Source organism: Oncorhynchus mykiss, chromosome 21 (genome assembly GCF_013265735.2).
Source record: "Oncorhynchus mykiss isolate Arlee chromosome 21, USDA_OmykA_1.1, whole genome shotgun sequence".
Classification (NCBI taxonomy): domain Eukaryota; kingdom Metazoa; phylum Chordata; class Actinopteri; order Salmoniformes; family Salmonidae; genus Oncorhynchus; species Oncorhynchus mykiss.
The window spans coordinates 44,171,773-44,187,439 of record NC_048585.1 but is presented as its reverse complement, the minus strand read 5'-3'; the positions used below and the strand labels follow the sequence as shown (position 1 = coordinate 44,187,439).

The following is a 15,667-nucleotide window of genomic DNA, read 5'->3' as shown; positions in this document are numbered from 1 at the left end:
CCCTGAGTATACCAAACATTAAGAGCACCCCCCTGAGTGTACCAAACATTAAGAGCACCCCCCTGAGTATACCAAACATTAAGAGCACCCCCCTGAGTATACCAAACATTAAGAGCACCCCCCTGAGTGTACCAAACATTAAGAGCACCCCCCTGAGTGTACCAAACATTAAGAGCACCCCCCTGAGTATACCAAACATTAAGAGCACCCCCCTGAGTATACCAAACATTAAGAGCACCCCCCTGAGTATACCAAACATTAAGAGCACCCCCCTGAGTGTCCCAAACATTAAGAGCACCCCCCTGAGTGTACCAAACATTAAGAGCACCCCCCTGAGTATACCAAACATTAAGAGCACCCCCCTGAGTATACCAAACATTAAGAGCACCCCCCTGAGTATACCAAACATTAAGAGCACCCCCCTGAGTATACCAAACATTAAGAGCACCCCCCTGAGTGTACCAAACATTAAGAGCACCCCCCTGAGTGTACCAAACATTAAGAGCACCCCCCTGAGTGTACCAAACATTAAGAGCACCCCTCTGAGTATACCAAACATTAAGAGCACCCCCCTGAGTATACCAAACATTAAGAGCACCCCCCTGAGTATACCAAACATTAAGAGCACCCCCCTGAGTGTACCAAACATTAAGAGCACCCGCCTGAGTATACCAAACATTAAGAGCACCCCCCTGAGTGTACCAAACATTAAGAGCACCCGCCTGAGTGTACCAAACATTAAGAGCACCCCCCTGAGTGTACCAAACATTAAGAGCACCCCCTTGAGTGTACCAAACATTAAGAGCACCCCCCTGAGTATACCAAACATTAAGAGCACCCGCCTGAGTGTACCAAACATTAGGAGCACCCCCCTGAGTATACCAAACATTAAGAGAACCCCCTGAGTGTACCAAACATTAAGAGCACCCCCCTGAGTGTACCAAACATTAAGAGCACCCCCCTGAGTGTACCAAACATTAAGAGCACCCCCCTGAGTATACCAAACATTAAGAGCACCCCCCTGAGTATACCAAACATTAAGAGCACCCCCCTGAGTATACCAAACATTAAGAGCACCCCCCTGAGTATACCAAACATTAAGAGAACCCGCCTGAGTGTACCAAACATTAAGAGCACCCCCCTGAGTGTACCAAACATTAAGAAAACCCCCTGAGTGTACCAAACATTAAGAGCACCCCCCTGAGTATACCAAACATTAAGAGCACCCCCCTGAGTATACCAAACATTAAGAGCACCCCCCTGAGTATACCAAACATTAAGAGCACCCCCCTGAGTATACCAAACATTAAGAGCACCCGCCTGAGTGTACCAAACATTAAGAGCACCCCCCTGAGTGTACCAAACATTAAGAGCACCCGCCTGAGTGTACCAAACATTAAGAGCACCCCCCTGAGTGTACCAAACATTAAGAGCACCCCCTTGAGTGTACCAAACATTAAGAGCACCCCCCTGAGTATACCAAACATTAAGAGCACCCGCCTGAGTGTACCAAACATTAGGAGCACCCCCCTGAGTATACCAAACATTAAGAGAACCCCCTGAGTGTACCAAACATTAAGAGCACCCCCCTGAGTGTACCAAACATTAAGAGCACCCCCCTGAGTGTACCAAACATTAAGAGCACCCCCCTGAGTGTACCAAACATTAAGAGCACCCCCCTGAGTGTACCAAACATTAAAGCACCCCCCTTAGTGTACCAAACATTAAGAGCACCCCCCCGAGTGTACCAAACATTAAGAGCACCCCCCTGAGTGTACCAAACATTAAGAGCACCCCCCTGAGTGTACCAAACATTAAGAGCACCCCCCTGAGTATACCAAACATTAAGAGCACCCCCCTGAGTATACCAAACATTAAGAGCACCCCCCTGAGTATACCAAACATTAAGAGCACCCCCCTGAGTATACCAAACATTAAGAGCACCCCCCTGAGTATACCAAACATTAAGAGCACCCCCCTGAGTATACCAAACATTAAGAGCACCCCCCTGAGTATACCAAACATTAAGAGCACCCCCCTGAGTATACCAAACATTAAGAGCACCCCCCTGAGTGTACCAAACATTAAGAGCACCCCCCTGAGTGTACCAAACATTAAGAGCACCCCCCTGAGTATACCAAACATTAAGAGCACCCCCCTGAGTATACCAAACATTAAGAGCACCCCCCTGAGTATACCAAACATTAAGAGCACCCCCCTGAGTATACCAAACATTAAGAGCACCCCCCTGAGTGTACCAAACATTAAGAGCACCCCCCTGAGTGTACCAAACATTAAGAGCACCCCCCTGAGTGTACCAAACATTAAGAGCACCCCCCTGAGTATACCAAACATTAAGAGCACCCCCCTGAGTATACCAAACATTAAGAGCACCCCCCTGAGTATACCAAACATTAAGAGCACCCCCCTGAGTGTACCAAACATTAAGAGCACCCCCCTGAGTGTACCAAACATTAAGAGCACCCCCCTGAGTATACCAAACATTAAGAGCACCCCCCTGAGTATACCAAACATTAAGAGCACCCCCCTGAGTATACCAAACATTAAGAGCACCCCCCTGAGTATACCAAACATTAAGAGCACCCCCCTGAGTGTACCAAACATTAAGTGCACCCACCTGAGTGTACCAAACATTAAGAGCACCCCCCTGAGTGTACCAAACATTAAGAGCACCCCCCTGAGTATACCAAACATTAAGAGCACCCCCCTGAGTATACCAAACATTAAGAGCACCCCCCTGAGTATACCAAACATTAAGAGCACCCCCCTGAGTATACCAAACATTAAGAGCACCCCCCTGAGTGTACCAAACATTAAGAGCACCCGCCTGAGTATACCAAACATTAAGAGCACCCCCCTGAGTGTACCAAACATTAAGAGCACCCGCCTGAGTGTACCAAACATTAAGAGCACCCCCCTGAGTGTACCAAACATTAAGAGCACCCCCTTGAGTGTACCAAACATTAAGAGCACCCCCCTGAGTATACCAAACATTAAGAGCACCCGCCTGAGTGTACCAAACATTAGGAGCACCCCCCTGAGTATACCAAACATTAAGAGAACCCCCTGAGTGTACCAAACATTAAGAGCACCCCCCTGAGTGTACCAAACATTAAGAGCACCCCCCTGAGTGTACCAAACATTAAGAGCACCCCCCTGAGTATACCAAACATTAAGAGCACCCCCCTGAGTATACCAAACATTAAGAGCACCCCCCTGAGTATACCAAACATTAAGAGCACCCCCCTGAGTATACCAAACATTAAGAGAACCCGCCTGAGTGTACCAAACATTAAGAGCACCCCCCTGAGTGTACCAAACATTAAGAAAACCCCCTGAGTGTACCAAACATTAAGAGCACCCCCCTGAGTATACCAAACATTAAGAGCACCCCCCTGAGTATACCAAACATTAAGAGCACCCCCCTGAGTATACCAAACATTAAGAGCACCCCCCTGAGTATACCAAACATTAAGAGCACCCGCCTGAGTGTACCAAACATTAAGAGCACCCCCCTGAGTGTACCAAACATTAAGAGCACCCGCCTGAGTGTACCAAACATTAAGAGCACCCCCTGAGTGTACCAAACATTAAGAGCACCCCCTTGAGTGTACCAAACATTAAGAGCACCACCCTGAGTGTACCAAACATTAAGAGCACCCCCCTGAGTGTACCAAACATTAAGAGCACCCCCCTGAGTGTACCAAACATTAAAGCACCCCCCTTAGTGTACCAAACATTAAGAGCACCCCCCTGAGTGTACCAAACATTAAGAAAACCCCCTGAGTGTACCAAACATTACGAGCACCCCCCTGAGTGTACCAAACATTAAGAGCACCCCCCTGAGTATACCAAACATTAAGAGCACCCGCCTGAGTGTACCAAACATTAGGAGCACCCCCCTGAGTATACCAAACATTAAGAGAACCCCCTGAGTGTACCAAACATTAAGAGCACCCCCCTGAGTGTACCAAACATTAAGAGCAACCCCCTGAGTGTACCAAACATTAAGAGCACCCCCCTGAGTGTACCAAACATTAAGAGCACCCCCCTGAGTGTACCAAACATTAAAGCACCCCCCTTAGTGTACCAAACATTAAGAGCATCCCCCCGAGTGTACCAAACATTAAGAGCACCCCCCTGAGTGTACCAAACATTAAGAAAACCCCCTGAGTGTACCAAACATTACGAGCACCCCCCTGAGTGTACCAAACATTAAGAGCACCCCCCTGAGTGTACCAAACATTAAGAGCACCCCCCCCCCCTGAGTGTACCAAACATTAAGAGCACACCCCTGAGTGTACCAAACATTAAGAGCACCCCCCTGAGTGTACCAAACATTAAGAGCACCCCCTGAGTATACCAAACATTAAGAGCACCCCCCTGAGTGTACCAAACATTAAGAGCACCCCCCTTAGTGTACCAAACATTAAGAGCACCCCCCTGAGTGTACCAAACATTAAGAGCACCCCCCTGAGTGTACCAAACATTAAGAAAGCCCCCTGAGTATACCAAACATTAAGAGAACCCCCTGAGTGTACCAAACATTAAGAGCACACCCCTGAGTGTACCAAACATTAAGAGCACCCCCCTGAGTGTACCAAACATTAAGAGCACCCCCTGAGTATACCAAACATTAAGAGCACCCCCCTGAGTGTACCAAACATTAAGAGCACCCCCCTTAGTGTACCAAACATTAAGAGCACCCCCCTGAGTGTACCAAACATTAAGAGCACCCCCCTGAGTGTACCAAACATTAAGAAAACCCCCTGAGTATACCAAACATTACGAGCACCCCCCTGAGTGTACCAAACATTAAGAGCACCCCCCTGAGTGTACCAAACATTAAGAGCACCCCCCTGAGTGTACCAAACATTAAAGCACCCCCCTTAGTGTACCAAACATTAAGAGCATCCCCCCGAGTGTACCAAACATTAAGAGCACCCCCCTGAGTGTACCAAACATTAAGAAAACCCCCTGAGTGTACCAAACATTAAGAGCACCCCCCTGAGTGTACCAAACATTAAGAGCACCCCCCCCCCCCCCCCCCCCTGAGTGTACCAAACATTAAGAGCACACCCCTGAGTGTACCAAACATTAAGAGCACCCCCCTGAGTGTACCAAACATTAAGAGCACCCCCTGAGTATACCAAACATTAAGAGCACCCCCCTGAGTGTACCAAACATTAAGAGCACCCCCCTTAGTGTACCAAACATTAAGAGCACCCCCCTGAGTGTACCAAACATTAAGAGCACCCCCCTGAGTGTACCAAACATTAAGAAAACCCCCTGAGTATACCAAACATTAAGAGAACCCCCTGAGTGTACCAAACATTAAGAGCACACCCCTGAGTGTACCAAACATTAAGAGCACCCCCCTGAGTGTACCAAACATTAAGAGCACCCCCTGAGTATACCAAACATTAAGAGCACCCCCCTGAGTGTACCAAACATTAAGAGCACCCCCCTTAGTGTACCAAACATTAAGAGCACCCCCCTGAGTGTACCAAACATTAAGAGCACCCCCCTGAGTGTACCAAACATTAAGAAAACCCCCTGAGTATACCAAACATTACGAGCACCCCCCTGAGTGTATCAAACATTAAGAGCACCCCCCTGAGTGTACCAAACATTAAGAGCACCCCCCTGAGTGTACCAAACATTAAGAGAACCCCCTGAGTATACCAAACATTAAGAGCACCCCCCTGAGTGTACCAAACATTAAGAGAACCCCCTGAGTATACCAAACATTAAGAACTTTGGAATATCTAAAGTTGATTGAAATCACCTGAGTGAGATTCATCCTCTTTCCCCTCCAGGGACCCCAATCTGCCAGTGCCTCAGGACACCAAGTTCATCCACACCAAGCCCAACCGCTTCGAGGAGGTCATCTGGACCAAGTTCAACTCCAAGGACAAGCAGTACCTCCACATCGGCCTGAAGCCCCGCGTCAGGGACAACTACCGAGCCAACAAGGTGGCCTTCTGGCTGGAGCTGGTCCCTCATTTACACTCCCTCCATGAAGTCCTGAACCCCACTACCACCAGGCTACCTCCAGGCAGCACTCGCCCCCCCGGGGGCCCCTGGAAGCCCAAACCCCGCACCACGGGCCACCCCTACCCCACCTTCCCCGACCCCGTGGAGCCCTACGGATCAGAGCGGCCCAGACTGGACCTCTTCCCCGGTGACACGCGGGATTATTCCACAGAGCTGTCGGTGACCGTGGCAGTGGGGGCGTCGCTGCTCTTCCTCAACATCCTGGCGTTTGCTGCGCTCTACTACAAGCGGGACAAGCGTCAGGAGATGCGGCGCCACCGGCTGTCTCCGCAGCGCCACGGCGGGCCTGCCAACGACCTGGCGCACAGCCAGGAGGAAGAGATCATGTCCCTGCAGATGAAGCACTCGGAGCACGACTCGCACCACGACATGGAGCCCCTCCGGCCCCACGACATCCTGCGGCCCTCCTGTCCGCCCGACTACACCCTGGCCCTGCGGAGGGCCCCGGACGACGTGCCCCTCATGACCCCCAACACCATCACCATGATCCCCAGCACCATCACCGGCATGCAGCCCCTCCACCCCTTCAACACCTACCCCAGCACCGGCCACAACAACACCCTGCCCCACCCCCACTCCACCACACGTGTATAGTAGAGCTACAGCTCCCCCTGGGGGACCGGAGGACCAGCTACACACTCTGGTTTATCACTATTGGATCGCTATGGATATCTCTCTCTCTCTCTCTCTCTCTCTCTCTCTCTCTCTTACTCTCTGTTTTTCCAACCGTCAGCCTGCTGCCCTGATGCTGTGTCTTTCCTACAGCGCAACCTTGCTGGGGTTAAGTGGAAGTGCAGCTGAACTGCAGGGGAAACAGGTGTTATTGAGGGTGTTGAGATATTTTGAGAGGGTCTCGTATTCTCTGATCCTGACAGCCCCCAAACCTGCCCACAGGATGATCCTCTGCCTCTAACTGTGCATTTCATTTAGTTGTTTTTTTTCATCCCATGTTTTCTCGGTTTCTGTCCTGTAATAGGGTTGGGGACAGAGGAGGCTGGTGGGGGGAGCTATAGGAGGACAGGGTCATTGTTATGGCTGGAATGGAATGAATGGAACAGAGTCAAATATGTGGTTTCCATATGCTTGATGTGTTTGACACCGTTACATTCATTCCACTCCAGACTTTACAATGAGCCCGTCCTATAGCTCCTCCCAGCAGCCTCCACTGGTTGGGGATCGTTTTTTTGGATTGTGAGGTAAAGCGTTTGGTTCCTTTTCCTTCTGTTATATTGGAAAACCTCTATCTCTCTACTCATCTCATCTGCTTACTTGAGTCTCTTCTCTTTTCCACATCCCTCTCTTTCCCTCCTCTGTAGTTCTAAAACAACCTTTTTTATACAAAGGAGTACAGTACATACAGTAAGTATATATCATGAAAATATTGGTATTCTGATATCGTCTTTCTACCAGCATTCTTGGTGCCAAGTACTGTGTTGTTTTCCCATGGGAGGGGAACTGAGAGAGAATCAAGAGTGTTGAGCTGTATCAAGATCAAGCCTACTTACTGTGTGTTCATGAAAAGTGCCAAACTGGCCTATCTTGTGCTTTTTTCGTTATCTTTTTTCAACGTTTGTTTGTTTGATTGATTGATTGATTGATTGATTGTTGCTTTCGGTTCTTATTTTTTGTGGAAAGATTTTTAAATATATAGATATATAGACATATATATATATATATATATATAGTTATATATAAATGTGTACAAAGAAGAAAATATCGAAATGGTTTTCTCAGTGGGGATCTATGCATGAATTATTTTTAAAAACAATGATGGGGAAAGGACACTGGATAGTCAATATTCACACACACATCTCCTGTTTTAAACTATTTCTATCTCAATTACATATGCTTTTTCTTCATATTTTCTTTTCTGCAAGAAAAAAAAACCTGGTGGCACTTCATAAAACCCCTGCAGCTGTGCTTCTTTCATTCATGAACATTATCCTTTACAACAACGAAAAACCTGACTGGACCAAACATGAATAAAAACAATTCTTATACACATTGATTATACAACACATTGCTTATGTTGATCACCTCCCACCCTTATTGCTTACTGTCTACTATTGCACAACCGACTGCATGCTACCCCAAACAAATCAACTACCCTAGTAAATCAATTCAACCTTTATTTACACAACACATTTCATAAAAGTGTGTGCAAGACAACATTTCGATCACATAAAGACCCCTTTCTCTGTCTCGCATCCTCCTCCTGCTCTGCTATCATCCAGCCAGGGCCCCTGAGGGCCCCTCTTACGTAATGTGAGTTATTGGTGCCACTGCAGCAGCTCTGTATTTTTCTCGTAATAACCAGGCCATCCACTGAGCCTTGGGCCCCTGTCTCTCCGTGACTCATTATGGCAGGCGTAGAAGCCATAGACTGCCACTGAAATGGTATCCAGTTCCCTATGTAGTGCACTACTGTGGGCCAGTCAGGCCAAAAGTAGTGCACTATGTAGGGAATAGGATGCCATTTTGGACACAAACCTAGAGGTATTGGTGTCCATTATGCTCTGGCCAAAAAGGGAATAGGGTGTAGGGAATAGGGTGCCCTAGCGGTATTGAGGCTGCAGGTAGACCTATCGTTTATCAAGGTGAACCTGCCAGGGTTCTCAGAGGTCCTGGGTGGGAAGGTACATACATAAGTCTCGGGTCCTCGTATAACGTCACTTTTTCCTCATAATGTTACAACGAAGGAGAGAAAAGGGACAGTCCCTCCATCTCCCTCTTTCTTTTACACACTCTCCCCTTCTCTCCGCCCGTCTCCGACTTCGATTTCTGGCCCGTACAAATGCTGTTTGATGAACGCCTGTGTGCGCGCGCGAGTGTCAGCTCAGCTTCCCAGGGCCAGGGGTAACTAGAGGGCAGAGAGAATGATGGAGGAAGATGGAATGTGTGTGAGGAAAGAGACAGGCAGGCATCTCGTATCAGAGGCGCCTCCCCGTGGTGCGAGACCCCCGTAACAACTGCTTACACACACACTCCTCCATTCTTCCTCTCACTCTACTTTCCCCGTCCCTTTCTCCTTTCCTCCACCAGTAAACACCCGTCTGATTCAGGACTGCTGCACATGCAATTTCAACTAACTCTCTTTGTGGAAAGTTGAGAGCAGAAATTGCCGGCGTTTCAACTCGTAACTTCCCTGTGTGTCGTCGTTGAACCCTGCATCTCCTGACCCTTCCCCCCTGACACATGTCCCTGCTGACTCTGTTGCTCTCACGTCCCCTTCGCTCCACTGCTGTACATTGAACTCTAAGCACACGGAGGAAAGACTGGTGGTCTATCAGACAGGCCAGGGTCTGGGATAACAGAGCTGGGAAGAGGACTTGGGAGTAAGAGGTCCTTAGACCAAGGGACAATAAAGTGATCAGCTGTTTTTACTCTTTCCTTTTTTTTGAACAGGGAGGTGCACGTAAAAGTCAAGGGAAAGCCTGTTGACAACACCTCCGTCCGTAATGCTATGACATGGCCAGCAGAGGGGGCTGATGGGTGAATAGGATTAATCCAACTGAACTGTAGCGCTGTGTGTGAACCCACAGTGCGCTGTAGTTAGAAACCTCTAGCGACAGTGTTGTTTCTGCTTGTGTTTAGCTTTAGACGTTTCTTTGGTACCTATTTCATTACTGCTTGAAGGTGGGGGGGGGGGGTGAGAGAACACAGGTTGGTGTTGTCAGATACTCTGTGTTGGCCAACTGAGAGAGACAGTGTGTGGTGGGGAAACACAGGAGATGATCCGCTGTACAATATACTGTAACAAGGACCAGACTGGGGTTGTTTATGTGGAATCAGAGGGAGTCAGTGGACTTATATGCTGGAACTTTTCTCTCCGCTACAGAGATGGATTTACTATAAAATGTGCTATTGGACTAGAATATGAAACCTGGGAGAGAGCCCCAAAGCCTCCAAGTCATCATCACAGCCTTAAACAAAGGGGAAAGGGTGTGAGATGTGACCGGGACAGTGGACAGACTAGGGCACCGACATCTTATTTCAGGTGTGGGAATGATCAGATTCATCTGTCCTATCAAGTCTTTGTGCCATTAGATCCTGAACTTTTTTATCCTGTGAATAAGAGGGCAACGGGAGAGTCGCAGAGGAAACTAGTACTACTACAAATACAACACAACAAAACTTCAACCAATCGAAGAGTGACAGATGCGATTTCCTTTGTTTCCTGTTCTTTTCCTTGTCTATTTTATACGCTTACACACTAGAGGGCGCCATGGAGACACAATCGCCATAACAACCTACTGTTCCTCTGAACATTCTGAACGTGGAGGAATTCAGCGTTTTGCGACAGAGAGAGACGTCAAAAAAAGAGGAGCAAAACTGTACATTTTTAAGTGTAAGAACAAACAGTCAAAAATATTTGTAAATATTACGTTTCTTGTTTTGTTTTTTTCGAGTGAATGAATGAAATGACTTTGTGACGACAACAGAGACAACAGGTGCAAGTTGAAAAGGGGTCTCCAGCTAGTATTGTATGTTAACCGTACGCCATTTAAATGTATTCGCCACGGAACTTTTCCGAGAGATTCAGGAAAGTGGGATTCTCGTTCTGTCAGCTCTTTCCGTGCATGTCACTAACAAAGTTGTTCAGAAGTGGATAGACAATGGACATTCAGAACAAAGTCATCATGTGTTGTCTACGTAGCATCTTGACTACTCAACCTGTGTAAGCACTAAGCGAACACCGTAGCAGGGATACTGACCCATTCTCATTCTCTGCTGTTGGTTATAGGGTCTCTCCCACGTTCAAAATGGGCCCTGCATAACTGCAGGCCTGTATTAGCTGTGTACCACACCAGCCATACTGGATGATGATACAGCACACCTTAAAGGTGGAATCGGTCACTTCCACCACCCATGTGGCAACGACAAACATGGCCAAGAAGCAAAAAATTTAATCAAATGAATGCACCTTTAAAAACATCCTTGTGGCTTTTGGAATGTGTATATTTCCAACCCTGTTGACTCTCCCACCGTTGTGTAGCCCCGGAACCACAGGGAGACCGAGAAACGATGGCTTTTTGTAACCTAAGTTGCCTCTGATCTAGCCTATTCCCAGATCGGTTTGTGCCGTCTTGCCAACTCCTACGGTCATTGTCGCGACCAGGAGTTGACAAGACGGCACAAACAGATCTGGGACCAGGCTACGTCTTAGCCTTATCGGGAATCACGTACTGCGGGTGGGACACATGTCCCCCTGAATACACTGTGTTACGTACAATATGTGTCCTGTTCATGTAGGTTGTGCTACCTGTATACAGTGACCTCATCATAAGCTATCGGTACCGCTAAGCTTGCCTTCCAAGTGGAACGGTGAGGTGGGAATTGAGCTGCTTAGTGGGCAGATGGTTGAACTGCATGACAAGGCATGTACATAGGTACAGACCAGGAAGTGTGAGTGTGTACATGTGAGAGTATGTGTTAGGATAGCTCATTTGGTGTGTAAGCATAGGTGTGTACTCCATTTTGTTGTAGCATTAGTTAGGACTAATGCAGAGGGAGTTGATATCTATTGTGTTAGTTTAGTAGGACTTTAAAACGATTGACACGACCCCCCCAAAAAAATCCATATTGGATTTTAATGTATTATCTCCCGCACATAAAGAAAGTCATACTTTTTGGTGCAAAACCAATTTTGTTAAGTGTTCAATGATTAACACCATCTGTTGTTATGAAGCAGCTAACACTGTTTTATAGATTTGCCAGAGTGATGCTCTGTTAAACACCTGTCCTGAACTAAAGAGGTAGACCGTAACAATGTTTCATGTAGGTGAATTTCCTGCCTTGCTCGTGACCACATGTCATGGTTGACCTTCAAAACAGAGAAAGGTTCGTCTATGTTAAGGTCAAGGCACCTGAGAGACCAGTTGTACTGAAGCACATGACAAATAACCCTGGGAAACATTCTGAGCTGGGTGTCAGTTCGGGCCTGCATAGTCAAATTTGCACCTGTTGTCTTGTTTTTATTTTCTTTGTAGAATTCCGAAACCCAAGACTTGAGATGACGAAAACATGTTAATAATGGATTTTAAAAACATATTATAATTCAAAAAAATGAAAGTAAAACTATATAAATAAGGTGATGATATTTGTTTACTTTAGAAGTTATGATACACTGTGTGCTGGGATTCTGATGTGGGGAACATTAAAGACATTCATAGCCAGACTGTCGACTACGCCTCTTCATTGGCCTACTGCACCCCGTTCCACTCCATTTAGAACACAGCTTTTTCCATTACAAACAATGTGATTATTGGAATACATCAGTGCAATACCAATACCTTGCCAATATGTTGCATCAAGAAACGGTTTTTATACTGCTTTGAGGTAATAAGACTAGTAAATATTCAGCTAATATTCATAAGTACGGTTTTCTTACAGAGAAGCAAACAGACAAGCAAACTTGAATAAGTTTCTTTTAATTTCTAACTTTTGTTGTGTTTTGTGTTTATGTACATTACAATGAGAGGGAACATTGCCCCTTTTGAAAAATGATGCTTTTCGACGCTTGACTGAATGACATCAGTATCAGTCATTTGGTATTAAAAACAAAGCGTGGTTTGATCCAACGTAACAAAATGACATTCAAATGAAATGTTAACCCTACTCACCACATGAGAGCCAAAACAAAATAAAAACAAATGTGTCAAGAAAACATTTATTTAAAAAATATGACCATTTGGATTCAACAAAATGAATAAGGCATGAATAAAATGCAGTAACTTTTAAACTTTGTTTATTTACAGAATTTGAATTATTGAACATTGAAAGCATTAAAAAAAATGATTTAGCATCAGACCCTAGTACCCTAGGTAGACTTATTCATGCTCAGTTCAAGGAATAAGTCTTCTGTAAATTGCTTTTAAGCAATGCAAATAACACCCACAATGCTGTTTGGCCAGTAGCTAAGGTCAAGTGCAAGTACCATTCCACAGAGTGCCTATTCTGCTTATAGTCTTGGGGCAGATTTCAAGGGCCCATATCTCGACTGTGAGGTCGCAGAGGAAACTAGTAGTTGTCAAAGTTGAATCCTGACAGCAGTTCCTTCAGGATAGAGTACTGGAAAAATCACAGAGAGCTGAATTGAAAGGCATTCTGTCCTGTCAGCATTTCATCAACAATTTCTGGACCCAGAGAGTTGGAGACAGGTTTCTACTTCAGGTCTGAGACAAGGTTGGTGAACTCTGCAGCTATCTTCTGGCACTGATCTTGTCCACTGAGTCTGCCAAGTACAGTATGTATGTGCATTTTTGATACTCACTCCCATTAATAAAGTAAAACCTTTATAATGATTATAGTATTACCATATTCATTGGATTGTACAACCCAGAATGAAGGGTTTGAAATTATGAAGTGTCTTCGGTTTTTTTCTGTGTTGATTTCCATTGGTTTAATAGGAGTATAGGATATGTTGATATAGAAGCTAAAATCTAAATGCTTACATTAAAATGTAAGGATTATTATCACACAAGTGAGGATGGAGGATGAGGATGGAATTTAATGGAATTTTAATGTTTGTGCTTTTCTTATAACTAATTTCTGTGTTCTATTCATGTGCTGACTGTACAAATCCTCACTATCAGTCACTGGAATTTGACAGTACGCCCAGGCCTCGTGAGGTATTTGTCTGTCACATGTTATGAACCAGTATTGGTCAGTCACATGAATGAAACAAAACGGTAAGGATTCATGAATTATGCTAAATCATGCAAATATAACTTGTCTGTGTATAGCTGTATATAAGACAACTGCTGGGACTGCCCCAGCAGAGCTTCTGACAGACGTTCACTATGGTGCATTAAGTTTGTTGGAACCTCTCCAGCACTCGGACAATAAACAATGCTTCATTTAAGATTGACTTTGAGTGTCCCTGTGTAAGAATTCCACGACAGCCTTTCAAATAATTTCCAATCAATTGAATTTACCACAGGTGGACTCCAATAAAGTTGTAGAAACATCTCAAGGATGATCAATGGAAACAGGATGCACCTGAGCTCAAGTCTCGAGTCTCATAGCAAAGGGTCTGAATACTTATGTAAATAAGGTATTTCTGTTTTTAATTTAATAAAATGTAAACCTGTTTTTGCTTTGTCATTATGCGGTATTGTGTGTAGATTGATGAGGGAAAACAATTTTATAAATTTTAGAATGAGGCTGTAATATAACAAAATGTGGAAAAACTCAAGGGGCCTGAATACTTTCCGAATGCACTGTAGCTGTCATCCAGCTGTGCCAGCCCTGACGGCTTCAGCCCTTCCGTGTCGATGATTACAACGAAGTTGCAGTTCTGTTTCTTTTTGAAGACGTCTTTGACACCTGCCACTACTGACTACAAACTGCCCTCCAAACATTGTGTTCAGTAGAGTGGACTTTCCCGTGCTCTGAACACCTAGAACGGTTACCACCGGGATCTTGCTCTTTGGTTGCACCAAGACATTGAGCTGATGCAGCACATCGCTCAGCCATCTCAGAGGTACAGTGCCTTGCGAAAGTATTCGGCCCCCTTGAACTTTGCGACCTTTTGCCACATTTCAGGCTTCAAACATAAAGATATAAAACTGTATTTTTTGGTGAAGAATCAACAACAAGTGGGACACAATCATGAAGTGGAACGACATTTATTGGATATTTCAAACTTTTTTAACAAATCAAAAACTGAAAAATTGGGCGTGCAAAATTATTCAGCCCCCTTAAGTTAATACTTTGTAGCGCCACCTTTTGCTGCGATTACAGCTGTAAGTCGCTTGGGATATATATGTCTCTATCAGTTTTGCACATCGAGAGACTGACATTTTTTCCCATTCCTCATTGCAAAACAGCTCGAGCTCAGTGAGGTTGGATGGAGAGCATTTGTGAACAGCAGTTTTCAGTTCTTTCCACAGATTCTCGATTGGATTCAGGTCTGGACTTTGACTTGGCCATTCTAACACCTGGATATGTTTATTTTTGAACCATTCCATTGTAGATTTTGCTTTATGTTTTGGATCATTGTCTTGTTGGAAGACAAATCTCCGTCCCAGTCTCAGGTCTTTTGCAGACTCCATCAGGTTTTCTTCCAGAATGGTCCTGTATTTGGCTCCATCCATCTTCCCATCAATTTTAACCATCTTCCCTGTCCCTGCTGAAGAAAAGCAGGCCCAAACCATGATGCTGCCACCACCATGTTTGACAGTGGTGATGGTGTGTTCAGGGTGATGAGCTGTGTTGCTTTTACGCCAAACATAACGTTTTGCATTGTTGCCAAAAAGTTCAATTTTGGTTTCATCTGACCAGAGCACCTTCTTCCACATGTTTGGTGTGTCTCCCAGGTGGCTTGTGGCAAACTTTAAACAACACTTTTTATGGATATCTTTATGAAATGGCTTTCTTCTTGCCACTCTTCCATAAAGGCCAGATTTGTGCAATATACGACTGATTGTTGTCCTATGGACAGAGTCTCCCACCTCAGCTGTAGATCTCTGCAGTTCATCCAGAGTGATCATGGGCCTCTTGGCTGCATCTCTGATCAGTCTTCTCCTTGTATGAGCTGAAAGTTTAGAGGGACGGCCAGGTCTTGGTAGATTTGCAGTGGTCTGAT

General features: G+C 45.5%; 1 protein-coding gene across 4 annotated transcripts in view; it reads left to right on the top strand.

The window, feature by feature from the left end:
- The window catches only part of LOC110500852 (neuroligin-2-like), a 210,935-nt gene extending 202,853 nt beyond the window's left edge, over positions 1-8,082 (top strand). For all 4 annotated transcript variants that reach the window (XM_036957939.1, XM_036957938.1, XM_036957936.1 and 1 more), the window contains one exon: positions 5,841-8,082. In XM_036957939.1, the coding sequence (XP_036813834.1) occupies positions 5,841-6,672 (832 nt within the window). In that variant the 3' untranslated portion in view covers positions 6,673-8,082. The remainder of the gene's footprint in view (positions 1-5,840) is intronic.
- Positions 8,083-15,667: the final 7,585 nt, after the last annotated feature.